Consider the following 26,902-nt stretch of genomic DNA (forward strand, 5'->3'; position numbering starts at 1 on the left):
GCCACCTGTTTAATGGCAACTTTGAAATTCAACTCTCGAGGCTTGCTCGAAAACCATAAATTTCTCCATAGTTTCTTTTCTCCCTCCTTCTCCGTACCTTTCCTCTTTATTCCCCCTTTACCTCTTTTTACTTGTTCACGCCCCGATGGCGAAAACAAAAATTGTCCCGCTAACTTGGCGACCCAGCCAAAGTTTTTTTTCCCCCTGTTCGAGCTCGAAACTGCGCTCGAAACTCGTTGATTCATTAAGCGACGAGCACCAGCACCGGTGAAAAATCAATTTTTTCGTACACCTTGGACCGGACTTTTTTCCCACGTGGGGGTGTCAAGTCACGTAGCAAGTTGGCTGAAAATTACAGTTTTTCGCGATGAAGGGATTTAAATGCACGGCTTTCTATGAAAAGAAGTAATTAGAGCTTCGTCTCGTCGAGACGAGAAAGAAGAAGAAGAAGAAGAAGAAGAAGAAGATTACGAAACGAAAGAAAATTAATTAGCAACGTTTCCTGTTATCGAATCCTGCTTTCGTATTTTGATAAATAGAGGAAAACGAAAATGTTATATACTTGGCTCCAGATTTGAAACTCTGGAATTGGAAACTCTGTATTTTATCCGTAGTTTTGTCCTCAGTTTTGTCGAAGATGAGCGAAAATTTAAAATTTTTCGTATTCAAATTCGAATTTTGATATCGAAACGAGGATAATTAATAATTGTCAACGACTTTGCGCGTCTTTTATAAATAAATAATCGCGGCGAGAGTTAGAGGATTCCGCTCGTCTCGCTTTCCACTCTCGTGTTCGAGCGAAAACTCGAAACAAAGAAAGGTGTGCGAGCGTGGCAATGGTATCGAAAATCGATATTCACGCTCGAAACTTGTAACTGTACGATGATTTCTCAAATTGCGGGGGCGGTGGTTGTAACGTGCAGATTAATCAAGCGGGTCGGAACTTGGAGAGGGGTGAAATGTTATTTCAGCGGAAAAAGCATCGAACAGAATGGCGCGAGGTTCGCTTAAACGCGTGGAAAATATTGTCAAGCTCGGTTTTAAACGGATTTATCGGCCGCCACGTTTGAAAGAACGCAAATTTCCTGAACACGAGATAATCGAATCCGTATGAAAAACACCACGTTTCCACCGCACCGTTTTTCCATTTTACGCGCCTGCCCAACGGACACTTTCCGATAATGTTTTTCCAAAACCGATACCCGCCATTTCCAATCAGCTGACCGGCCTCGTGCTCACTCGAGCCCGACTTTTAACCGTGTCTCGTACCAGATAAATCGCGCGCATCGAACGATCATCCGATCGAAACGTTTCGTAAAAATTCTCAAACACGAAGACAAGAAAGAGTTAAACGCGTAAGGAAATGATGGTAAAAATTTAATATACTTTCGAAGCCTATCTCGGACGAAGATCGATAGTATTCGTTTCAATAACTCGAAAGCCAGCTGGTTAATATCATTATCAAACTCTCCAACGTTTCTTCGATTGACAAGGATCTAAACGCGAGATTCAGAGACGAGGTTCATCAATTATCTCGACAATTTTTTCATCATCGATCATCCGAGGGAACGATATATAAAAATCTTCAGGATAAAATTCTTTTGGGTAAATATTTCTTTTCACCGCCTCCTCCCTTGTTCCCCTTTCATTTAATTCACAATCACAATTGCAGGCAAAGCGTGAGGAAGAACAAGCGTGAATCAAACGAAAATTAGCACACAGGTTTAGAGAAATTAGATGAGGGAGGCACTCACCTGATGATAGATGGACCGCCTTTCGGCGGCCTGTTCCGGTTGGGGGCCCTCTCTATGGGGGCCCCAAGCGGTACCCACTCGTTCGTTCACCAATATCCGGCGCTTTGACAGCTGGAAATCAAATCACCACTGTTAAACGATGATCACGTGGCGCGAGCAAAAAACACGAGGCGAGCAACGTATATGAACCCGGCGCGATCATGGCGTACTCGGCACGCGAGAAAATTGGGAAACACGTAGCATTCTTCTTTCCCGGTTCCATCATTATTGTTTCCATCAGTTTATCGTGCAAATATCGTGGAGACGAGTTTTGAACACGAGCGCGAGAGAGTAGATCGTATCGGTGAGTGGCCGGACGAGAGTGAGGGGGAGGACGAGTTTCAAGTAGACGAAATATATCCCTGATCGCGTTAACTTTAATTTTTTCGATTGTACGAGAAGGGAAGAAGTGTGCACAGGTAATTCGAAATGTTTGTTCGCGGACACGAGGCAACAAAAAAATTGTTCGTTATTCAAAAAGAAAGAAAAAAGAAGAAAAATTTATCGCGTATCCTTTTTCGTTCTAAAATCTTTCCTCTAAAATTGATCCTTCTATTATCAGTCGCGTTTTATCACGAGCGATTAATAATTAATACACGCGAGTCGAAGTATCAAGAGTATCGCGAGAATATCGGAGGGCGTGCTACTATTAGATTCACTTTGCCGGAGAATAATTAACGGATAATCCGGGAATCAACAATTTCCTTAGCGAAAAGGGCGGGAAGAAGTTACCGCCACGTGGGGATAATCCAGTTCTCCCTTTCTTTCTCAACTTTAATCCCCCGTCTCGCCCCCTTAACCTCGACGATCCCCTCTCCGCTGCCATATATTTTTAATCGCTTTCTCTCTCTCTCTCTCTCGAGACGGATGTTGCGGTGGAAGACGGGTCGCGCAACAACGACACGGTTTCCCAATTTAAATCGCACGCCGGATCGATTCCGCCTCGCGTGGAATGAGACGTTCGCGCGGAAAAAGGCACGGCGTGAACGTTGTGCGAAGAAGGGAAACGTCGCGGGGAGGGGAGAGGAAGGGGCTGGTGGCCGCGACGCGGAGGAAAAAGCGGAAAAATAGGGGGGGGGGAGGAACGTCGCGGCGCTTGATGAGGATCTTTTCTTCGTCGCCTTCGCGTCGTGGAGTGGAGCGCGTGGAAAAACTGTAGCTGGGAGCGAGGAGCGGGTAATTGGACACCGGCCGGCCATATTAGAGCACGGAGAGACAGACGAAGATAGTGGGATCGAAGGACGGAACGTGAGAAACGCGGAGAAGAAGGAGTGGAAGCTGCGCGAACGCGGAGGAATAGAGAAGGGAAACCGAGTGGATAGAGAGAGGGAGAGAAAGAGAGAGAGAGAGAGAGAGGAGTATGCGTGTGTATGTGTATGTGTGTGAAGTGCAAGATTCTTCAAGAAGAGAGGGAAGGGATGGAAAAACGGGAAGGAAGAAAGAAGTGAATCGGGAGGGACGAGTGACGAAGAGGAAAAAGAGTCTCGCGGGAAAAAAGGAGAAGAGAAGAGAGACGAAGGGGAGGAAAGGAGGAGGGGATAAAAAAAGAGAGGAGAGCCTCGAACGATTGTGCGTGAAGAGAAGCGGATGATGATACGAGGATGAATCGCAAATTAAAAGCGCACACCGAGCATAGATGAGAAAATAAGACGATTCCGATGTAAATGTGGTGGTAGTATAGTTAAGTGTGGCGAAGCGATAGAGAAGAAGGAGAAAGCTGATGGGCGCGTAAGCTTTTCAGAACGGATAGAAAAAAAAAACGGAGAGAACGAAGAGGCAGAGGCGTGGATGAGAGATCACGGCGGTGATGGAAAATCCCCTGTCGTTGGAGCCCCTATCCCCTGTATTTTCGTGGTGAAATCACTATTGAAATCCACGAATTCTTCGTTTATACTATACGAATAAGGGAGAGGAAGAGAGTATCTGCCCTGCGTGGAGAAGAACACGAACTAGTTGATAAGTCATTCTTGAAAAGATAATGGTTGAAGTAATAATAAAAAATAGGTCGATGCTAATAGATAGCGTGATGAACCGCCTCTCAGCTTCGAAAACTCGGTGAGAAAATCGACAACTTCCCACACCGTTCGAAATCGCTAAGATTTCCCATTTTCCCTTCTTTCGGGCTACAAAATACCTCGAATCGAGGATCGTTTCGGGGGGGGATATCGAGGGGGACGCAGGGCTGGTAGACTCATCACCACCGTGCACCTTTCACCACACGCTCTTGTTCGCGTCCGGCCTGTTTTGGCGGGGCAAGGCGGTGGCGCGCGAGCAAGCGTTTCCACGCCAATGCTAGCGCGTGAACGTGAGCGTGCGCGCTGGCCGAGCGTGTGCATCGCCGCCGCTGTACCGTTTTAGTAACGGAGCGCACCGGTGCGCACCGGTGTGCATTATCTAACACTTAAAATTAGACGGCCGATGGCCACGGCGAGAAGAGAGAGATGCTATCTTTCTCTTTCTCTCCCTCCCTCTCTCTCTCTCTCTTTCTCCCGTCCAATCCGCGGATTCGCCGTTTCTCGATTTCGCGCGAGCGACACCACGTCGGGATGCACACGAACAGAAGAATTGGAAGAAATTCACCAAAACACTCGATTCGATACGATATCACACGTGATATACTTGGCCGAAATTTCCCTTTCTCCAGTTCTTTTCTCTCTTTTCCTTGCCCCACTCTTTCCCTCTCTCACTCTTTCTCTCTCCTTCTCCTTCTCCTTCTCCTCCTCTCTTTCTCTCTCTTCTCCTTCTGCGTTTCTTTCTTTATTTCTTTCTTTCTTTCTTTCTTTCTCGACTCTTAATATTTCTCTCTTTTTTCCAGAAATCGGTCGATTACTCGCGTTTCATTTTTTTCTCTTTTTCTATTTCTTTTCCCTTTTTTTTCTTTTCTTTCTTTTTTTTTTTTTTTCTAACGAACAAAGTCTGGAGTTCGAGAAGGTTGGAACGAAGGTATCAGCGATGGCGATCACTTTGCAGAAACTAGGACACCAAGAGATGAGATAATGATACGCGACTAGGTATTTCCACGGCACTCTCTCTGTATATAGACGCGTCTAGCTATATATTTTATCTATATATGTATATATGTATGTATGTATATATATATATCTCCGGATTTCACGATTGTCACGGTTCTCGTTGATCGATCTCACACGTTGCCTCGATACGAACGATTTGTGCAGTGTTATCGCGTCGATGAGGGTGGTGATAAGAATAGGTGACGATTAACCGAGATTATACCGAGACGCACCGCGTTCGTCCGGGCCGGTTGGCCGCCCGTCTTAGAGTGAATGTCTTATTAGTTATTTCTGGCCAGCTACTTCGTCGCTCTGTTCCTCCGCCTCCTCCTCCTCCTCCTCCTCCTCCTCCCCTTCTTCGTCTTTTCTTGATCCTCTGCCCGAGCTTTCGCACCCCACTCTCTCTCTCTCTCTCTCTCTCTCTCTCCCTCTCCCTCTCCCTCTTTCTCCTCCACCTGGTCCCGTTTCCTTCCTCGATGCCTCGACGTACGATGGGGCCATCGGTGTCGTCGAGCACGATCCCCTTTTCAACGCCAATCCCTCCTCAGTCGGTTCTGCCCCCTGTGCTGCTCCACCATGGTCGTCCTCGAGGACACTTTTTCCGACCGACGTCGAGCGTCCTTGAACCCTCAATTCTCGTTTTCAATCGTCCCGCCGCGATTTCGAAATTTGCATGCCAACTCGCGATAAACTACTCGCGCGTCTTCGTCACGGGATAAAAATGGATCGGTTCGAACGAATCGGTGTTTCGAAAGTGCTACGACGAGTATATCATCGAATAGCTTTTTCCCACTTCCGTCCACGTTACGCTTTCGTTTCAAATCGTCTCAGTGAAATATATATATATATATATCCGTTCGTTTTGTGCAATTGATCTCCGTTTATTCATCTGAACGAGCGCGGAGAGAATCGGATCGTCGAAACAAACGGCACGATCGTCGAAATCTTCCTTCTTCGAAAAAACTGTGAACGTGTTCGATTACTCGGAAATCATCGAGAGCCCTCGTTTCAATTCTTCTCAAAGAGGGAGAGAAAGAGAGAGAGTTGCAACGGCATTGCTTTCGAGTTCGTTAACTTTGAGAGAGACAATCTCTCTCGAGATTTTAAAGTCGTGGTTTCTTCCCTTCCGCGGTGAAGGAGGGAGGATATCGCGTTCAATAATAATAATAATAATTGGCCATCTCGTGGCCCAGCCATTTGCTCCGCGCAAATCGCAAAGAGCACCAACTTTCCCTCGGATTAAAGTTTCCTTCGGATTTATCATTTCTGCGGAGATAAGCCGGATCTTTTAATATTCTCGGTGTCAGTGGTCTCGTGGCTCGTTTAACGGGCGAAAGTTTTCATCCGCTTGCCTTCTTCTTCTCGCCGTCGATATCTCGTCATCGCGAGAGAACGATGTTTCTTTTCGCGAAGATCGATAATAAGAGGCAAAGACAGAGAGAAAAAGAGATAATAGGAAGAGAAGAACGAATAATACAATTTCTGCAAAACGGTTTCTCCAATTTATTGCGATCAACGAAGAAACGAAGTACAATCCGTCGTTAAATTAATTCTTCCATCGTAGCAACGATAATAGTAATACAAGGAACGCGAGAAACTAGAATTTTCGTGAAAAGTTTCCTCTCTTCGAAGAAGAGATTGATCATTGGAACGGGGTATTCTCGTGGAATCATCCCCCCTGGAACGACTTACGTAATTCATCGTATCGGAACAACACGCGAGAAGAGTTCGCGGTTTTGTCTTCAACCGAGGTGAACCGACGCGATGAAATATCGACGGTCTGCTCTTGACTTTGTTTCGAGGCTGACACGACGATCTATCTTCCGATTGGATGCGATACAACGATACCCACGATGCCAACGACGATCCAAACCGCGTATAGTTTGCGGTCTCGCGAACCAACGCATCGCAGGCGAACCAATGACAGAATCATAATTAAACGTTGAATTATTATCGGTGGTCCGTTGTCCGTCCTCCTGAAAATTTCTCGACGTTAAATCGACGATTGAAGGGACAAAATCGAATTTTCCTCTCCGCCCGTAGAATCCAATCGTCCCATTGCGATGTCTCCGTTCCGTTTTTCTTCCCTCGATCGAATGTTGTTTCGAACGTGTATTTCGGGCAGAATAATTTTGAAACGTTGTCGACTTGATCCGAGACGAGATGATTTCGCTTCACAGGGATTCTGATTCTCCTCCCTATTATTTCGAACGATAGCGTAATTTTTTATTAAAACCGTACACGGTTTTGTGAAACGTAGGAGGAGGAGGAGGAGGAGGTTTCACGCATAGTTGTCCGGTATTTTCTGACTCATAACTCCATACAAGCACTCCTTAACTAAAAATAAAAGCGTTAGATGATGAACGGAGGAGATGCAATGTTGGCGTGTTCCCCTTTAATTTTAGCTCGACGTAACTTTCTCCGAGATTGACAATGTTGCGTACAACTCTTCCTCCTCCACCGTAAACAGCGTTTAAATCTTCGATCGCTCGGTTTCTCGGTTTTTTGCCGATACTTTGCGAAAGTTTTCAACGAATTTGGAAGGAAATATAGAATAGAATTGATCTTGAACGTTCGTTTCAGAAATCATTGACGCCTTCGACGTCAAGTTTCGATGGATTTCGATGGGTTTTTTAAAATTGAGAGGAGGATCGAAGGGAGGAGATTTTTCGAGGGTGTCAAGTTTCGTTTTTCTTCGTTAATTAAACGATTAATAATCCGCCGTTTAATCATTCGGAAGGAAAGTTCCGTGGAGATAATTTCATGGCCACTTAGTGGGATTACAGTTGCAATTTCAAGATGAGGTTTCGTTACCACCACTCGGCTCATTAGTTGTCCCACACGTGTCCCACGATAAATAGCGCGACGTGATTCATCACGTTCTCTCCGGCTGTTGCCGAAAATTTCGAAATAATCTCCGCAGATCCTTCCTTCCAGTCCGTTTCCAAAAAAAAAAAGAAAAAAAGAGAGAGCAAACAAGTTTCATCCATCACAATTGTTCGTTCTCGAGAGAAATTAAACATCTTTGCGTTTAGTCTACGAAAAAACGGGAGAATATATTTTCTTTCTTTCTCTCTTTCTCTTTATCTTTCACTATCGATTCTTCTTCGTTTATCGAATCGTCGTTCGAAACGGATATAAATCAAACGAAATTCCGCGTTAGAAATTTACCCGGCCTCGGATATAATTTATACGTTACACGCGGCTTGGTCGGCGTATAAAAATTCGTGGCGTGACATTCAATTTATCATCGACAAGGGAGCTCATTCAGACGCGGGATCCAATGCGTTCCGTAATTTCCGCGCGTGATACTCGCCACCAACACAAACTCTTTCTCCATTCCTCCAAAGGTTTAACCTTTCCCCCCCCTTTTTTTTTTCTTTCTTTCTTCTCTTTTAAATTTAATCCTATAATTCACTCGATATCGAATAATTTATGGAGATAAATTGAACCGTATCTTTCTAAAAACTATTTATAAATGAATCTTTAATTAAATATACGAATTTTTCGTAATTCGGGGGGAAAAGAGAAAAAGGAAAATTTATATGAAAAACGAAGGGGGAAGGATTCGTATTCGTTGGGTGGTCGATTTGTCGAAAGCGAAGCGCGGCTAATTTCGCGTCCTCGTTCCGCCATATCGATCCTCCTCCTCCTCCATCTTTTCCTTCTAAGACCGAACCGATAAATCACCGATCCGCTTTTGCCCGCCAATTCTCGCTCGTGAATCTTATTCATTTATTATCGACGTTGCGAAATGAACTCTCTTTCTCGTTTAATCGATGAATCCTTCCGATCTTTGTTAAAAAGGTTCACAGACTCGAGGATTTTTCTGCCGATTCCGAGGGTACCGATCGTCGACCCCCCTTATTCTCGAAGAAAGGCGGAGGAGGGACGGGGATGGCCGCTATGAAATTAGAAATTTCAGAAGGGGGAGAGAGCGTGGTTTATGCTCGGCTTCCAAAATGTATTTTAAGCGAGCCAGGTACACGTTCTGTTCCACGATGATTCATGGTGGTGATTTTTGGTACGATTCTATTACGAAGCTTGTAAACCTGGAGACTTTATTCGTTACTTTGTTAATTAAAATCTGGCCGTGACGTCGCCTGATTACGCCCCGTTTTATTAATAAACTGGAGGCGAGGCTTTAGCTAGAGGAATTCCAAGTAAATCCATTGGAACTCGGAATTTCTACTTCTTATACCCCCCCTTCCCTCCTCCCTCCTCTTCAACAGTGTTAAGAGATTGTCCCGCGAGCTAACTTCGCCGATCCATTTCCATTCCCGATGGATTTTTTCCACTCGTTCTTTTTGACGAGGGAAATATCCGTCCCAAAATAAGAAACCCGTCGGATGATTTATTTATCGCGAGAGTAATCGATCCATTTGCATCGTGAAACGATGAGATTGCACGTTCGTTACAACATTCGGTTAACTTTTCGATTTTTCCTTTGTCGCGTTCCGATTGTTCCTCATTTCTGGGAGGATTGCGCGGGAATGAGGGAGGTGGCACGCGTTCCGTCTGTGACGGAAAAGAAAATTCTTTGGAAAATTGCGTTTTTTCGCGCGGGGAAAAAAGAACCAGGCGAGCGATAGTTGGAATTTTCTTGATTGAAAAGAAAAAAAGAAATAGAAGAAGAAGAAAAAAGGGAATAAAAGGGCAGGTTGGAATGTTGGACGCTTTTTCTCGTGGTCGAAAGCGCCAGTTTCGGTTTCGACGTTTCAATTTCTCTCTCGCTGCGTGTTTTGGGAATTGAGAAAGTTGGGCGAAATATTATATCGCGAATTAATTTCCCGGAAGTATCGAGAGAAGGGAGGGAAAGTTAATTTTATTCGAGCTCGTCCTCGCGAGAATCCGCCCTCTTCTTTCCAAAGTATGCAACTTTCGTTGAAAGAATAACAATTTTTAACTCGATCCAGGAACAGGAGACAAGCGGTGCAGTTCTTTCCGCGTCGAAGATTCGAGTTAAGTTAATCATTGATATAAAATACTCGTTAAAAAGATGAATTAAATCCTTCCTTCGAATTTTAATCTCGTTTCCTTTTCTCCAGGAAATTTTCATATTTCCCGCGTTAGAAGATCGGCGGGAAGCATCCCAATTGTCACGGCCCTGGCTTCTATTTTTGCTATCGTCCGCGCGATATTTATAACAACGGACTTATTTCACCGTCGACACGACTTCTGTCTGTCGTGGACCGAGCTCGCTCGGTTTCACGCCGTTTCAAACGTGCCGCCTCCAACGATTTCTCCCGCCGTCGCGAAAAAGCGAACGTCCCCTCTCCATTCTCCGTTTTCGTGCAATTGGAATATTGGAAAGACGCGTGTAGAAGAGAGAGAGACGGACGGAGAAGGAAAAATCACGCCGACTTGGAGGATCGGATCAAATCCGGGTTAATTAATCGCGATAGGCGTCCGATTTCAAAGGCGACAGATTAAATTCGTTATCGCCGAATCATCTCCGTCCCATTGTTCCCTTAATTAACCCGCTTCATACTTACGTGCTGACGGCGAGGGCTTGCGTGTAATTAACAGCGCGCATCCTATTTTCCCCCGCATTTCGTATTTTTCCCTTTGATCACGATGCCGCATCACGTCGCATTAACTCTTTCTGTCTCTTCTTCTTCTTTTTCCTTAAGCGGCGTGCAAAAAGCGTGCTCAGATTTACCGTATCTCATCCGGATGGATTAATACAGGAAAGCCGAGATGACGCGTAACGGTAGTCGAGCGTGAATTAACAATTATCGATGAATTTTTATCCGTGCACGATTTCGTTTGGCGGAGGATCGATTCGTGTTTTATCCGTGAAATATCGTTTATCGTTTTTCAATCGAGAGATTCGTTAATACGCACGTCTCGAAAGAAGATTGGTGGGATATTGGAATATTGTATTGTGGAGGAGGATCCATTAATCGAGACAAATTTTCCGGGTCCGAAGATGGGTCGAATCGAAGACCAAGTTGTTACCAAGGCTATCAACAATTTTACGATCCATCTCGCGGCCGCCAAATGTTACTTCGAACAAGCCGTGGAAACGCGTCGTTGAGAAGATTAATTTGGTCGGGACACCGTGGAATAATTTCCAACTATCTCGCGTTGTTTCCCACTACGCGTCACGTGAGCGACGCTCATTGTTCCTTCTTCACCACCGCAACGAACCCGATGAAAATTCATTAACTCGAATATTTGCGAATAGGTGTCCGCTTAATCAGCATGTTCTTCGCTTCATTAATTTTCCAACGTTGAATAGCCCCGCGACGACAACAACATCGTGTAACCACGGGATAAATCTTTTCATCCAGGTCTTCCGGACAGACTTCTTTTCTCGTCGATCGTTCGAATGAATTACTAATTGTCGCGATGAAAATGTGAGTAGTTTCTTCTTTCTTTTTCTTTTTTTCGAAAGGAAAATGTAATTTTTATTTCACGGTGTGAATAACGCGAGGGTTGGATCATTCGTCCTGGAACTCGATCGTTGAACCGTTAATAACGTATTACGAATCGTATGACGGATCGATGATCTATTAATCTATCGATATATAATCGTATCAAATGGAATCGTATAACGTATGGTCATTAATACGATATCCCATAAATTTCCTCGAAATTTCGCCTCGAAAATCTTGGTCTTGGACTCGATCGTCCGATTGATCATTTCGGGTTATGTCGGGTTTTATGGTTAATGAAATCCGTCTCGAGCATTGGACGGTATTAATAACAGGAATAATAATCGTTCTCTCGTTTTTTTTCAACAGGAGGAGAAGGAATTGACCCCGGAAGAAGCGGAGTTCATCCAAAAAATCAAGTCGAAGATGTGAGTGGAAATCATTGTTTATTCGTTTTTCTTCCTTTTTAATATCCGCGCGAACAATGTTTCGATATAAATATATAATCGAGATTTGGGCAAATATAATAGAATTTCATAAACACGGGTAAATATAAATCGCAGTTGAGAGTTTAGTTTCGCGTTCGAATTTCGAAATTGACCGAGAGAGAAATTCCGAGGGGAGAAAAGTCGAGTTTGAGCCTGTTACTCGTGAATCCGATCTCGAAATAGTTTGATGATCGCTGAACCGTAATTTTAGTCTAAAGTGTAGGTTGCATGACGCAAATCGTGGCTGTCAGGGAAACAGGAAATCGTTGCGGATATTTTGCCGATTTCGCGATAATTCCTCTCGATTACGACGCCTCGTAAGAACGTCCAATCAATCCAAGTACTTCCAAGTTCTTTCTATTCTCGCCATTTTATTCCCGAACGAAGCAAAACGAGCTTCGAAGCACGAGGGTATGTATCAAGCTTTCCTCATCACGTTGGAAGGGAAAAACGAACCAACTTATTTTTCATCAACCCCGTTTTCTAAAAAACTATTGCACATTCGTCGAAATAATAGCGGTGGTATATCGTGTAGATCTCTCTTGTTCTATTTTTTCATTCAAAAAACATTGCAGAAAAATCTCTCTCTCTCTCTATCTCTGAAGAAATCGATACAATCATGTTGATCACCACCACTATTATTATTACTATTATTATTATTATTCTCTTTAAGGGTATATAAATAAGAATAGGAATTCTAATTCTGAAACGAAGTTATTCTCATTCATTGACGTCACCAGAACGTGTCATCGTTTGAACATTCATCAACTCGTTATATTCATCGTTTTAATTTTCCACGCGAGTCTGCGTTAAACAGCTTAACGAAATCCCTTTATGGAAAAAAAAAGAAAAAAGAAAAAAAAAAAAAAAAACGAAAATCCGGCTTACCTTGACATTTTTCACGTCATTTCGTTTCGAGACGAGAGTTTTTGTTCAAAAATTTTTACACGAGAATATTATTACGCAAGAATATTATATACACAAGAGTATTAAATCGAGCCGAGAGGAAGGAAGGAAGAAGGGGAGGGGGGAGAAAAAGCCCAAGTTGAATACATTTTCTCGCGATAATTCCATCGGAAAAATGTCTCTACCGTCCGTTCTAACGCGATTCCGCGCGCTCGAGGGGAGAGACGAAATTAAGAACTCGTAGAGTAAGTGCGTTGGTGGAAAATCTTTTTATTTTTAGTTTAGACGCGCGTGCACCTCTCCGTTCCTTTGACGCGGCTCCTCTCCACCAAACAAACTTCTCCTCTTCTCTCTCTCCAAATCTCGCAACACTGTTTCCTCGTTTGTTCCACCGTTTGCACAATTTCGAACCACCTTGGAACCACGAGCGTTTATCGCGTAACACCTCGAGCCGAGGGACATTTCAAAATTCGCTTCTAATTTAACATTATGGTCGAGCGAAATTGGGGAAATTTCGACGATAACGTTTCCCCAACAAACGCGATTTCACTTCGATTCGATTCGATTCGATACCCTCGTTTTTTATTCTCGATCTCGCGTCGTCGAACGAACCTTTTTATATCAAATAATTTCTCCGCATTTGGAAATAGAGGTACGTGGATTTTTCGAAGAATATGACATACGTACGGGGAATATAAATGACCGGAAATGTGATATGAAATTGCAGAAATGTGGTACGATCCATGGAACGCCTGTACGCCGTGCCGTCGGAACAGCTGCGTGTTTGGTTGATCTGGCTGTCGAAAGTGGGAGACATGGCTGACGAATGGCACAAATGGTTACGCTCTCACATCGACTTCGTTCTAAGATTGTCGATAGAGCTGCGTGCGGCCGAGGAGGTTTTAACATTGGAGGTAAGTTTTAACATCGGATGTTGCGACGTATTTTCAATTTTTATCAAGGAGATATAACGAGAAACGATGAAGAAGAGGATGCAACTTTGTTTTTGCCTGGGTAATTGATTAATCAATCGATCAATTAATTAATTAATTAATTAGCGGGTGTTGCACGCAACGAAATTATGTTAGGGCGAAATATATTTGATACGCGTTAAATTTTGATGTAAATGAATTAACGTTGAGCATTCCGTGGTAAAAGGATTCCTTGGTAAAGTTAAATTAATATAAATGGGAAAAGTTTCCTTTTGGGAGATTATTCGTGCTTCTTGAAATTATCCCTCGAGATTCCCCGTGGAGCGAATAGCGTTAAATCTCCGGGCGAATCGATGAGAAGAAGTTGCCGCGAGGTGTCATCGTCCTCGATTTCACAAATTCGATCCAAGATCCTCGTCCACCTATCACAGTCTATCAGATATCGCTTTTCAATAGTTTCGTGCTTCGTGTTACTCGATTCCGCGTCGCGTTGCGTTCTCCAAACTTGCGATTCTCCTCCTCCTAGTCGGACAAGCGTGGTCGTTAACAAAAGCCGTGTAACACTGTACGCGCGTGGCCGATACGCGTTAACTGCGTTCCAACCGCTCGTAAATGCACACCGAAGTAGAATTCCGATGAAACAATGACGCCTCCGCGATGAAATCTGAAATCTGAAAGCGTAAATTAGTCGAAAGAGTTCACCTGTCCCTCCTTCCCCATTCGAACAGGGGGACGGACAAAGATTTCCTCCCGTGGATTGCGAAACTTTCTCCATTCCTATCTATTCGAATTGAAAATTCGTCAAGGATTCCTTGCTACCTCGTCAAAATTTCCATCTCTCCTTTATCATAGAGGATAGAGGCCGATCCCCCTTCGAAAAATCCGCTTTGAAACTCGTCCAAACTTAATTCCGTCCGACTTGTTTTCGTCCTCCAACGGCCGTTGTCGAAGATTTACTTCGCGAACGAACCGCTATTCCCTCGGCTTCAACCTTGAGCTTTAACCGAGTCTGCCCGCTTTTCGAAGAAGACTCAGGTGTCGGCCACGATTTTTCACTCCCGTTTCCCGAGATTTATACACACGAGCACGCTCGAACGGCGCGGGGAATGCGTTTAAATCTTTCTCGTCTATCTTCCCGTGTGCAGCCGAGTCCTCGCGAGTGATTTAGCAAAGGAAAAATGGAGGGAAGGGAAGGGAAGAAGGAGGAGGCAGAAGCGTCTCGAGAAACTTACGTTACTCGCGCACGTGTTGCTCGTTTGAGCCGCGGGGGCGGTTGACCTTGGGGACCAAAGTTAGTCGAAACGGTCGGTGGACGATCAATCGTCGCTACGTTCAGTAATATATTTAGTGTAATGGTTTCTGCGAAGGCCTTCGAACGGGAGAAAGGCGGTCACGGCGAACCATACATTAAAATTTGGTGGTGGAAATTAGGGATGAATCCGGCCGAATATCGATCGATTGTGTATCGAATCGTTTGGTTAGCTATTAGCGGGAACCGCGACCGATTAGGAGATCCACCCTCTAATCCAAAGTGCATATTTGCCGCGTAAATTCTAAACTGTCCGCCGATCGATTTATGCAGTTCGACCAACGCCGTCTCTCACGTTCCTCTCGTTCATCTCGTGAACCGAAGCTGGCAAGATAAGCTTAATTTTCCATTTTAATATGCATTACAATCGATCGAAACCTTCTGTTTGCGCGAGTCAAACTTTCAATTTCGGATTCCCACCCCTCCTCTTTCTTTCGTCTTCTTCTTCTTTTCTCCCTTGTTTTCTCACCCGGGAGGGGTTATAAATTACATCGGTTTAAGAGACAGGGACTAATATAATTCTGTCGTGGTGTGTTTGCAGTTTCGAAGCAAGCTTCGGAAAATAGTTTTCCGAATACGGGATGGGGATAATGTCGCGAAGGATCGCAGATGTTTCCGAGTTGAAAGGTTGGCAAGAATTATTCGAACGAAAAGCGTTCGATACAACCGCGTTAATTTCTTCTTTGCTTTTTTCTTCTCTCTCTCGAAATAACAGAATATCGCGGAATAAGAGTTTCCTCTCCCTCTTCCCTATATTCTCGATATTTGGCAAAGGAATCGAATTGGACATCGAATCGTTTATGCGAGAGAATTTTTTTTTCATTCCTCTTAGAATGTTCTCACTCAATTTTTTCTTTTCTAGCAAGAAAAAGAAGAGGAAATAGAGAAAAAGGAAATCGAAGTGGAAACCAAAGTGGAAACTAAAGAGATCGAGACGGACACGAAAGAGGAGACAAAGAAGGAGGAGGTGAAGGAAGACACGAAGGAGGAGACGGAGGAGACGGAGGAGACGAAGGAGGAGACGAAGGAGGAGACGAAGGAGGAGACGAAGGAGGAGACGGAGGAGACGAAGGAGGAGACGGAGGAGGACGAGGAGAAAAAGAACGCAAACAACTCAGGACCAGGGAACTCGAACAACCCAGGATCGGAGAACTCGAACAACCCAGGATCGGAGAACTCGAACAACCCAGGATCGGAGAACTCGAACAACCCAGGATCGGAGAACTCGAATAACCCAGGACCAGAGGACTCGAACAATCCAGGACCGGGGAATCCGAACGACGAAGAAGGTAAGAGAGATGTAATTTATATAATTTAATCGAAGATTTCTCGCGTTTCTTCTATTCGAGGCGACGCAAAATAAAGATACGAGCCAATTTAACTGTGAAAGGTGTATCTTATTCCTTGGAATCGCGAAATAAATCCAAAAGCGACTCATTTTTTAATATTTTAAACAGCTATCACGAGAAAAGGATAGCAGGATTATATCCAGGATTACATCCCCCTTATCTTGGAATTCCATGTATTTGAACGAGCAATATTACGCGCTTAAATTTCCACGCGCTAAATCGTATTATATACGCGAAAAAAGAAACGAAAGTTTCTCTTTCTGTTTCGTCCCCCTTCCTTGCTTTGTTCACGATGAAACGAAAAAAAGAGCCGCTTGACACTTTTTTCGTCGCGATACAAAAAAAAAAAAGAAAAAGAAAAAGAAACGGGCCCCGAAAAGTTTGTCGTTTTTGACTGTTTCAATTAAGACGATTTGTTTATCAACGCGCGACTAGAGTCGAGAGGATTGTCTGTTCCCCTCCATTGATTTGGGGAACCCCCTAATGGTTTCCGTTGTTGCAGAGGTTAAGGAGGAAAGAGAAGAAGAAGAAGAAGAAAAGAAGGAAGAGTTGATAACGGAGGAGGAGGAGAAGGAGGAGGAAGAAAGAAGAGAAGAAGAAGAAGAAACGGTAGTGACTGAAATAGTGGAGGAAAAAGAAGACGTAGAGGTGAAGGAAGAAGAGGAAGAAGAGAAGCCATCGATAGTGATAACAGAAGAGGAAGAGGAGGAAGAGAGGCGAATTATGAAGGAGTGGCCTGTGGGCATTCCGTGGGAGCATTTAGGGATAGAGGAAGAAGAGGAGAAGCTATTCGACGATGTAAGAAATTCTCTCCTCCCTGTTGTTTAAAGATATCAGCCGCCTTTTATCGCGACCCACTCACTCGCAATCACTCCAATCTTACGAGCACAAGTCTCGCTAAACTTTGCCTTCTTTCCTCTCGAAACTTTCGTTTACACGCTGTAAACCGTTGTAAAGAGAGAGAGAGAGAAAGAAAAAAAAGCGAGAGTTTCTTTGCAGCGATTGCCCATACCCAAGAACGAGGTGGAGATGAAGGATTTCTTGAGGAAGTTCACGCACGAGGCGACCATCCATCGATCCTCCTTTAAGCATTGGAAGGAAACCGCTGATCAGGTAACGAATAAATTGTCTTTTCTTTTCTTTTCTTTTCTTTTCTTCTTTTTTTTGCTCGCTTGATTAAAGTCGAGAATCGTTCCGCTTCAGGCTGTCAAGGAAATTGGAAACAGACTGGTTATGGCTACGTTCCTGGTGCAAGGGAAAGATCAGACCGGAGAGATAAAGAAACCAGCCCCTAAAAAAGTACTCAAAAAAGGTAAGAAATCTTTTTGTAAATAAAACGGTTTAATTTGTCCACGCATTTGAACGCAATGGAAAGTGTTTGAATATAATCGAAAAAAATACTGTCAACAGTAAAATCTGTCCAAAAGAAGAGCAAGAAGAGGAAATCGCCCGTGAGGAAGGAGGAGGAAGTGGAGGAACCGGAGGATTCAAAACTGGAAATGGTACGATTAATTTGCAATTTGTTTCCATCGTCGTTCCATTTTTCGTTTCAATTTTGTCGAATGATTATGGACCCGATTCTCGATTTCATCGTGGAAAAAAAAAACATTTTACTTCTCATCGAGAGAGAAAAAAAAAAGAGAAAAAAGTCGATCGATCAGTTTCAGATCAGAAACGGTCGACCAGATGGTTTTCTTTAGAAATGTAAAAACCTAGACGAATGGATCGTTTGCGACCGAAAGGATCCGTTTTTATCCCCGTGTATTATTGTATTTGCCCGCTGCTCCCTTTAACTCCCTTTAGAATTCTCGTCTCACGTCCCCCTTCCCGTTTCTAATTTTGTTCCACGTTTGTCCCACGACCGGGGGGACGTGTGCTTCTTGATTTTTACTTTCTTGTCATGGTTTTTAACCTCCATTAAAACCGACGTGACGAGGGAGGGAGGGAGGAAGAAGGGTAACAGCGAAGACGGAACAGCGGTGGTGGTTTTTGCCCGCAAGTAGAAAGAACCGGCAATGGTCGGACGGACACGGACACCGGTAGTCGCGCTCTATAAATTGTAGGGAAATGTTTTTCCTTTTTTTCTTTTTCCATTTGCAAATGAAGAAGATAGCGCGAGGTTGTTAAACGTTTGGTAGCAGCTTACTCGATAGCGCGATAATTACAAAGAAATAGAAGAAAATTACTTTAATCGCAATTTTCTTTCAAATTGGACAATTTTTGGGTAATGGGTTAAGAGTGTTTGTTAAATCGAGGAAAATTTTTCTTAATCCTCTTCTTTCCTACATTTTTATAACATTTTATATACGAAAGGATCGAGAGAAGATATCAAACTTTCCGAAATTTTTAATTTCTTCCCGTTAATATCGAATCCAGTTATCCGTATTGCAACAAACGATCCATCCATTCGCTCGTTCTTCCTTTTTTTTTCTTTTTCTCTTTTTTTTCATTAATTCTTCTCCCTCGATCATCGCTCGATCGCTTGTAATGTTCAATTTAACGTGATCTCTTTTGACGCGATGTTCGATTTCGATGTCGAAATTGGGGATTAAGGGGAAAGTTGGACTCTTGTTCGAAGTCAATTTTCGATTCTTTTTTTCAAAAAGCTTTTTTTTATATATACACATATATATCCAATTCCTCGCGAATGGAAAAATTGCACGACTGCTTCCCCGTTTTACACCTTGTTTTATTAATATTTACAGACCTTGAATAGAAGGGATTTGATCCGCAAAATGATGGAAGTAGACGCGGATGATTTGGTGAAAGACTCTGCACGTGGAATGGAACCGTTGCCGTACATCTTCTACCTGAAAGTGGAGCCGGACATCGACATAGCTATTGAGCACGATGACGAGAATGTGATCCTGGCCGACACCGAGCGCGAGAACATAACCGGCGATTACCAGAAGCTCTACTTCAATCTTTCTGACAAACCTTGCAAAGGAGGGAAACCGTGGATATTATAGAAGGAACATTGGAACACGTGTCGAATTAAAATAACAATAATAAAATAAATTCTTGCAGCAGAACGTGATCAGATTACTGTTAATCGAATATTCGAATCGGATCGAGATAGGGGGATCGATGGAAAGAAGATAAACAGTGGAATAATAATACGGATAATTGATAAATATTTTTCATCGGGAAATTGGATGAAAGAATGAAAGAAAGATAAAATAACGAGTCAACCGTGTAATGAAAAATAATAATACAGCTGCACAGAGGTAAAATGTTTACCCGATCTTCGAGGTATATAATTCACACGGTTCGCTCGTGAAACAAATATCCGATACACCGGTGGAACTAGGAGTGAAATGAGAGAGAGAATTCCCGAATGAACGAGTCGGAGAGGGGGAGTTAAAAATTCGCTCCTGGTATATCGAGAGGATCGAGAATACCATCGTGAATTCTCAAGCAGGATTAAATTTTCCACCAATCTAAATATATTCTAAATATATTCTCGTTCCCCAACGAGATTTTTTAATCAGTTATATACAGTTGGCATGCGTTACAATTGGATTTGAGCGACAATAACGACGCGTGAGAGAAAAGTAACGAAAGATGGAAAATAATCTTCGACAGGAATCGTATAATAAAATTCATCGATCGGCGAATGCGGGAAAGTTGGGAAACTTTTTCTCCGCCGATTATATTTTTCGTACGGCAGCTTTCCTTCTCCGAGGAAAGGGAGCTCGCCCAGGTGACTCTTGGAGAGCGAATTCCACTTCGGCTGCATTTAGATTCCGTGTAATATCTGGATTCGACATCAAAGCTTTCCTGTCAGAATCATCCGACATAACCCGGAGTCGGATCCAGCGTATGGCCAACAGCTTATTATACAACATCAAAGCTATCTTCCGTGTTCGGTATCGTAGCGCCTTGTAGGCCGTGGAATTTTACGTAACGCGATTTCGCGCAAACATGTATTTTTCCTTTCTTTTTCGAATCTGTTTTTATCGATCATCATCACGGACTCTTAATTAATTTAATTCCAATTCTTCGAGTCCATGCCATATAATCCGATTCGTAAATCAACGAACATCAATACATTATTTTTTTCCAAAGATTGAAAATCGAATTCGACTCGAAGCTGGATCCGTCTCGATCCCTCCACATTTTTCGAATTTGTTTTTATCGATCATCATCACTCTAATTAATTCTTCGAGTCCATGCCATATAATACGATTCGTAAATCAACGAACATCGATACAACATTATTTTATTCCAAAGATTGAAAATCGAATTCGACTCGAAGCTGGATTCGCCTCGACTCCTTCACATTTTTCGAATCTGTTTTTATCGATCATCATCACGGACTCTTAATTAATTTAGTTCCAATTCTTCGAGTCCATATAATACGATTCGTAAATCAAGGAACATCAATACAACATTATTTTTTTCCGGACAAAAATAGAAAATTGAATTCGACTCGAAGCTGGATCCGTCTCGATCCCTCCACATTTTTCGAATCTGTTTTTATCGATCATCATCACTCTAATTAATTCTTCGAGTCCATGCCATATAATACGATTCGTAAATCAACGAACATCGATACAACATTATCTTTTTCCAAAGATTGAAAATCGAATTCGACTCGAAGCTGGATCCGCCTCAACCCCTCCACACTTTTCGAATCTGTTTTTATCGATCATCATCACGGACTCTAATTAATTTAGTTTCAATTCTTCGACTCCATGCCATATAATACGATTCGTAAATCAACGAACATCGATACAACATTATCTTTTTCCAAAGATTGAAAATCGAATTCGACTCGAAGCTGGATTCGCCTCGACTCCTTCACATTTTTCGAATCTGTTTTTATCGATCATCATCACGGACTCTTAATTAATTTAGTTCCAATTCTTCGAGTCCATATAATACGATTCGTAAATCAAGGAACATCAATACAACATTATTTTTTTCCGGACAAAAATAGAAAATTGAATTCGACTCGAAGCTGGATCCGCCTCGACCCCTCCACATTTTTCGAATCTGTTTTTATCGATCATCATCACGGACTCTAATTAATTCTTCGAGTCCATGCCATATAATACGATTCGTAAATCAACGAACATCGATACAACATTATTTTATTCCAAAGATTGAAAATCGAATTCGACTCGAAGCTGGATCCATCTCGACCCCTCCACGTTTTTCTCTACACACTTTCCCTCGTTTGTGTGTGTGCGCGTGTACAGTTAGAAAATTTTTCGAAGCATACGGATCAAGGAAAACTCGAAGAGAGAAGTTTGTCGCGAAAACTTGATAATAAATTCTGGGTTTGTCTCGTGCGGCGAGATCAAGTTACCGATGTCGCGGCAAGCGTTCAACATCGATCGGCTCCGGCCTCCGATATAATATTCGGTCGTTGGTCGCGAGCGAATTTCGAATAGAAGCGGGGAAAGAGGGAGGGAGGGAGGGAGGGAGGTCTAATTAAGAAGTACACAGGTGTAATTACGAGGAACACGGGTAAATGGTGTGCGACGTGTATATATATGTATATGTGCGTGTGTACGCATGGATCGGTTGGCGCATTATCCACGGGGTGTAATTAATTTCCAACGATAACAAGTTTCGAGGTGTCCATGGTTACGACGACGTCGTTGCGTGAGTCGGTGTTTTCTGAGTCGAGCAAAGGGTTAACACGAAGTGCCGCGAAGAAAGGTGAGAGGCGATACTCGGAACTCGGTTACCTCCCCCAAGTTTTCAGGGGTTGGTTATTTGATTTCACGTTGAACTTTCAGCTTCTGCAGAGATTCTGGACAATCTGCATGAGCTCCTTCTCCTCCTCCTCTTCCTCTTCCGTTTTCTCGTTTCTTCTCAGAAGTTTGGGAACGAAAGTAGAAAGGGAGACTTGATGTTCGTCGCAGAGGATAAACGAAGCTCGATAACGATTTCTTTTCTCTTTCTCTCTGCACGAATCAAGTTTTGGAGAGAGAGAGAGAAGAATGATGATAAGAAAAGAAAGGAAAAGGAAGAAATTAGCCAGCTCTTCAAGGTAAGAGGATATTTTTAACGATTGGCGAAAGAAAAATTTTTCGAAAAAAAATTCCTCTCCCTGAAAGTTTTCGATATTTAACACTGTTCCCCTCTCCTTCTTTCTCCTCCGCCCCTCCTCTCCGTTATTTCTCCGGGCAACTTCTATCCCCCCGTATTTACATCTCATTAATTTTAACGACTACTGACTTTTTTTCCAGCCGGGGCGACACACATCGAGTGGGTTGGAGTCGAGAATGGCCGAGGCACACGATCGAGGTTGCCTCGTTCAAGGCTTGGGAGATTACTTTTCGGCGCGTATAATTTTCAAAACAAATTTCCTTGGAGAGGGGTGAATAAGGATGACCGATTTAAAATAGCCGGGGACGAGGCGGGGGAGGAAGAGGCTAATAAAGTTCAAAGAGTCTGTTTATCAGCCAGGATATTACGAAAGCCTTTTATAACCGTTCCTTCGTAGAGAGCGCGTTTTATTTCGCTACTCTCTCTTCTGCCTCCTCCTCCTCCTCCTCTTCCGTTAATTTCATTTGCGTCGAAACGATTCGAGGACCGAGTTCGAAAAAAAAAAAGGAAAGGAAAGGAAAGAGAAAAAAAGAGAGAGAGAGAGAGAGGAAGCGCCTCCTCTTTTCAAGATCTATCACGATACACACCGTGTCCAAGCGTGATTTATCGTTGAAAAGTGGCACGAATTCGTGAAATAATGACGGGCGCGTGGAATAATTTTTAAATCTACGCGCGTATCCTCGAGGCACGAGGATTCGTAGACAAACAGAGACGGTCCATTCTGTATTAACCGTATCGGTATGAAGCGTGATTTACAACCGGCGGTATAACAGTAGTACTATCTGGTATTTTCTGAGCTCTCCGTTTGATTTATAATAGCTGCATCGGTTGTAGATGCTTGCAAGAATCGTCGATCCCAGACAACGATCGATTTTATCGAGTTTCATAATGGGAAAAATAAAACCCTCCCTTCGTATTTATATTTCTCCAAGTTTTAAATTCTTCTTCTTCTTCTTTTTTTTTTCTTTCAGACGTTGTTTAATTGGGATCTATTGTTCCTACACGAGAGCGGGGCCGCTCTCGACTTTGAAGTGGCTTGCCAGTTTAACTGGCTTTGCAAACGTTTGCTCGCGAAACACACGACATACCGGTGAGAAATGCCCCCCGAAAGCGAGTCCGCTGTGAAAGTCTGCCGGTGGAAAAACTCGAGAAAATTGGATAACCGTGCGTGTGTAAACGAGGGACAAATAACAATCACTTTTATCCTGTCGAAATTCCTGTGAAACGTTCCCGTCCAAAACGTTCCAAGGATCGTTGTTTCCCTTGTAAACTCGGCCATCTCGAAAATCGGTCTCGCTGTTGGGCGTGGAAAAATTATTATTTCGGCTTCGGCCTGTTTTCCTCCGGTTTTGGAAAGCCGGAGGAGGAGTATTAATACGATTCGAGCACTGTCGAGCTCGCGGTGATTTATTGTTCCAATCGCGGCGCACGAAATACGGGGGAAAAGCAGTTTTGAATCTAGGCTTATCGATCACGGAGCCGAACTGCATGGAGCCGAGTCTCTCTCTCTCTCTCTCTGGAACAGTAGAAACAGACGGTCATATGTTAGCCGCATTAGTACGACGAGTGACTTTCAATCAAGTTACGCTAGCAACCCCCCCGTTCGCTCATAGAGAGCACACCTCAAACGTCGATATTCGAATTCGTGTCTCTCCCCCCGTTCATCGATTCCCGAGCACGATCGAACGAGCACAGTGTCCTTTCGTAACTCGATTCCGATTTCCGAGATCGGGAAGAATTTATGAATCCCATTTATAGGATAGCGCGAAGCATACTCGATCGTGTGGTACTTATTTCTCGAATCGTTTCTTTCTTTTTTTTCCCCCCTCACCGAATCAAAAGAATCGAAATGGTGTTCAGATGTAAAAATTCGGATCGTTCGAAATGAAAATGTTTGCGAGCCGTGTCTTCCGAGCAAATAAGTCATCGCCGCATGCTCCAGTTCCCGGACCAAGGGGTAATAAGGCGTAACGAGAAATCGATATTACGATGAAAACGAGTAAACAAACTCTCGTGAACGAAAAGGAAATTTTTTTATCCCGAGGCTTTCGAGAGGATAATTTATAATTTTTCGGATGTATAAATATCGATCCTGGGAGGAATCGAATATAAAAACCTGGATGGGGGGCAATTTGTTAAAAATTTTTCGCGGAATCGCGGTGAAAAATCTGGAGAATCTAAAGTGTAATAGTTTCCTCTGTTGCTCCTCTGTTCACCTCCAGCAACCCTAGGAAATTCGAGGGTTCAGCAGCTTATTAAAAAACGTGAAATCACCGCGATATCATCGTGCTGAAGTCGTTGCAAACTTAATACGATACTCATTAACCAGTTATCGCGGCTGAAATACGTAAGTGAGATTTATTAACGTTTCGTGGCACGGTTGGGATCGTACGTGCTGACTGCGCCGTCGGTATCACGATTTTTTTCATCTCTCCAGGCTTACCTTAACCATATAGGAGAGAGAGAGAGAGAGAGAAAGATAATTGCGTTATCTCGAGTAAAACTAGTTGATTGCGATGATACCTTTTCGTTTTTTTTTTTCTTCTTTTTGTTTTTCAAGATAGCGGATCTTGTTTATCATCGACGAGATTGGTCGAAACAAAAGAGGGGAGGAGGGAGGAAACGAACGATAAACGGAGCACGGAGTGGGAAAAACGATGCCTCGATCATTTTATCGTTTTTTCGGATCGTTAATTGTAATTCCCCCCAACGATCGGATGGAATACAATGGAAATACACCAGATGCCTTTTCCCATAAAAAATTTTTAAACGTTTCTCGACTAATTACGCGAGAAACATTTCGTTCCCGTAACGAAATTTTATGCAGGGTAATCTCTGTTCGTTGTTTTAACGCGCGAAAAAGGAAAAAAAAGATACCGTATTCCGTAAGTAAGTACGATCCACAATTTTTTATTACACTTATTACACATACTTTTTTCCATTTTCTTTTCAAATTCAACGCTCTTGTTCGCGCTCTTCGATCGATCATCGATTAAACGCGCGACTCCGTCCGCGGATTAATCAAAAATAAATTGTGAAACAAACGTTAAATACTTATACATTATAAATATTTCATGGATCCATTGCTGTTATCTCTTATTCTCTACGATTTTTATCCGCAATTCCGTTACGCGGTTGCGAAGTTTTTTCACAATTCTTAGCGATCGGTCGAATTTGCGGTCGCAACGATCCGACGGAAATCGATGTCTCGTTAGTTCTGGCGCAAAAAAGAAAAAAAGAAAGAAAGAAAGAAGGAAAAAAACGGGGCCGGGTTATGAACGGTTTGCGAGAGAGGAGGGGGAAAAAATTTCGAAAAAATCCACGGTTGGGACCGGGAAAAGCGTGTGCAATTTTCGAAAGTAAAAAGTTCTGGTGTGACGCGCCGCCTCTCCTTTCACCTCTCCCCCTCCCCTCCCCCCTCGTTCCGCGAAAATGGGGAAAAAGTTTCTCGTTCCCTCGAGCGAACGGAAGCGGATATCGACTATTATACGCCGAGTCGAATTGAAACGCGCCTAGAAACTTTTCGCGCACAGCCGCGCTTTTAAAAAAGGACCGTTCTTCGGGATTTTATTGGAATATTTGATAAAGCCACCCCCGGTGGTAAAAAATAAAGAGCAATTCTATTCGGTTAATGAAATACGATTCCTCCGTCGAGCGCTCTTAAAACCGCAACGATTCTCCAATCTCGAGTGATCGATCTCGATATTTAAATTCTTGTCTACGAAAAAAAAAGAATAGAAAAAAATAGAGAACAATAGAAGAAAAAAAAAGAAAAGAAAGGGAAAAGCATCAAAGTATCGGAAAAAACAATGGTCGAAAATTCTTCCCCATCTCGAACATCTTAATATAGAACATCTCCAATCTCGAGTGATCGATCTCGATATTTAAATTCTTGTCTACGAAAAAGAATAGAGAAAAATAGAAAAAAATAGAGAAAAATAAAAGAAAAAAAAGAAAAGAAAGGGAAAAACATCATCTTAATATAGAAATCTCCAATCTCGAGTGATCGATCTCGATATTTAAATTCTTGTCTATGGAAAAAAAAATAGAGAAAAATAGGAGAAAAAAAAAGAAAAAGAAAGGGAAAAGCATCAAAGTATCGGAAAAAACAATGGTCGAAAATTCTTCCCCATCTCGAACATCTTAATATAAATATTTGATCTGCTCCGTTTCATTATCCGGTTATAATTGGGTTCGCGGTATTTGCCAAGTATTTAAAAGGTAATCGGGGGGAAGGGAGAAATTGGCGCGAGATCTCGTATCATCACAATAATTAAATTCATAGGAAGAGAATTTTATTGAATTCGAGTTTCGATTCGAGCAATTTCGATTCGTCTCTTTTTTCCCTCCCCTCTTCTATCTCTTCTCTCTCCTCTCCTCTCCTCTGACAAGATGAGAGAGGTCGTCACGACGAGAAAGACACGACCTACGAACTTCCAACCTCTCCTCCTCCTTGTTCCTCGATCTTCTCCCAGAAGGACGGGGTCGAATCGACGAGGGCGCGAGATTCAACGCAAGTTCCAACGCAAATTAATCGATCTCGAATTATCGCGGTGGGGGGATAAGTTTGGATGGGAATTGGGATCGATAATCCACGCCCCGTGGAAAAGGGGGCATTAACTCGAAACCTGTGATGGTCTTTCCGCGGCTAGCCGCACACTATTTTCGTGG

The 26,902-nt window shown here is 43.0% G+C and overlaps 2 protein-coding genes and 1 long non-coding RNA gene across 13 annotated transcripts in view; 2 read left to right on the top strand and 1 right to left on the bottom strand.

The window, feature by feature from the left end:
- The window catches only part of LOC408420 (RING finger protein nhl-1), a 44,545-nt gene extending 38,992 nt beyond the window's left edge, over positions 1 to 5,553 (bottom strand). For 2 of the 8 annotated variants that reach the window (XM_016915809.2, XM_016915808.2), the window contains exon 1: positions 1,755 to 4,515. The gene's annotated coding sequence lies outside the window, so the exon portion shown is untranslated. Of the gene's footprint in view, positions 1 to 1,754; positions 4,524 to 5,027 lie in introns of those variants that run through there. The other 6 variants (XM_016915803.2, XM_026444833.1, XM_016915805.2 and 3 more) reach the window with 5 other exon arrangements.
- The window catches only part of LOC113218548 (cilia- and flagella-associated protein 251-like), a 38,805-nt gene extending 19,600 nt beyond the window's left edge, over positions 1 to 19,205 (top strand). The window contains exons 1-10 of one of the 4 annotated variants that reach the window (XM_026444845.1): positions 5,730 to 10,915; positions 10,995 to 11,166; positions 11,554 to 11,612; positions 13,306 to 13,492; positions 15,682 to 16,108; positions 16,671 to 16,966; positions 17,168 to 17,281; positions 17,372 to 17,480; positions 17,579 to 17,670; positions 18,874 to 19,205. In XM_026444845.1, the coding sequence (XP_026300630.1) occupies positions 13,322 to 13,492; positions 15,682 to 16,108; positions 16,671 to 16,966; positions 17,168 to 17,281; positions 17,372 to 17,480; positions 17,579 to 17,670; positions 18,874 to 19,137 (1,473 nt within the window). In that variant the 5' untranslated portion in view covers positions 5,730 to 10,915; positions 10,995 to 11,166; positions 11,554 to 11,612; positions 13,306 to 13,321 and the 3' untranslated portion in view covers positions 19,138 to 19,205. The other 3 variants (XM_026444844.1, XM_026444843.1, XM_026444846.1) reach the window with 3 other exon arrangements.
- A 2,406-nt stretch (positions 19,206 to 21,611) lies between these two features.
- LOC113219202 lies at positions 21,612 to 26,265 on the top strand. Its single transcript, XR_003305972.1, has 3 exons — positions 21,612 to 21,838; positions 21,919 to 22,172; positions 22,372 to 26,265. It is a non-coding gene; the product is annotated as an uncharacterized LOC113219202 (long non-coding RNA).
- Positions 26,266 to 26,902: the final 637 nt, after the last annotated feature.

Source organism: Apis mellifera, linkage group LG13 (genome assembly GCF_003254395.2).
Source record: "Apis mellifera strain DH4 linkage group LG13, Amel_HAv3.1, whole genome shotgun sequence".
Taxonomy (NCBI): Eukaryota; Metazoa; Arthropoda; class Insecta; order Hymenoptera; family Apidae; genus Apis; species Apis mellifera.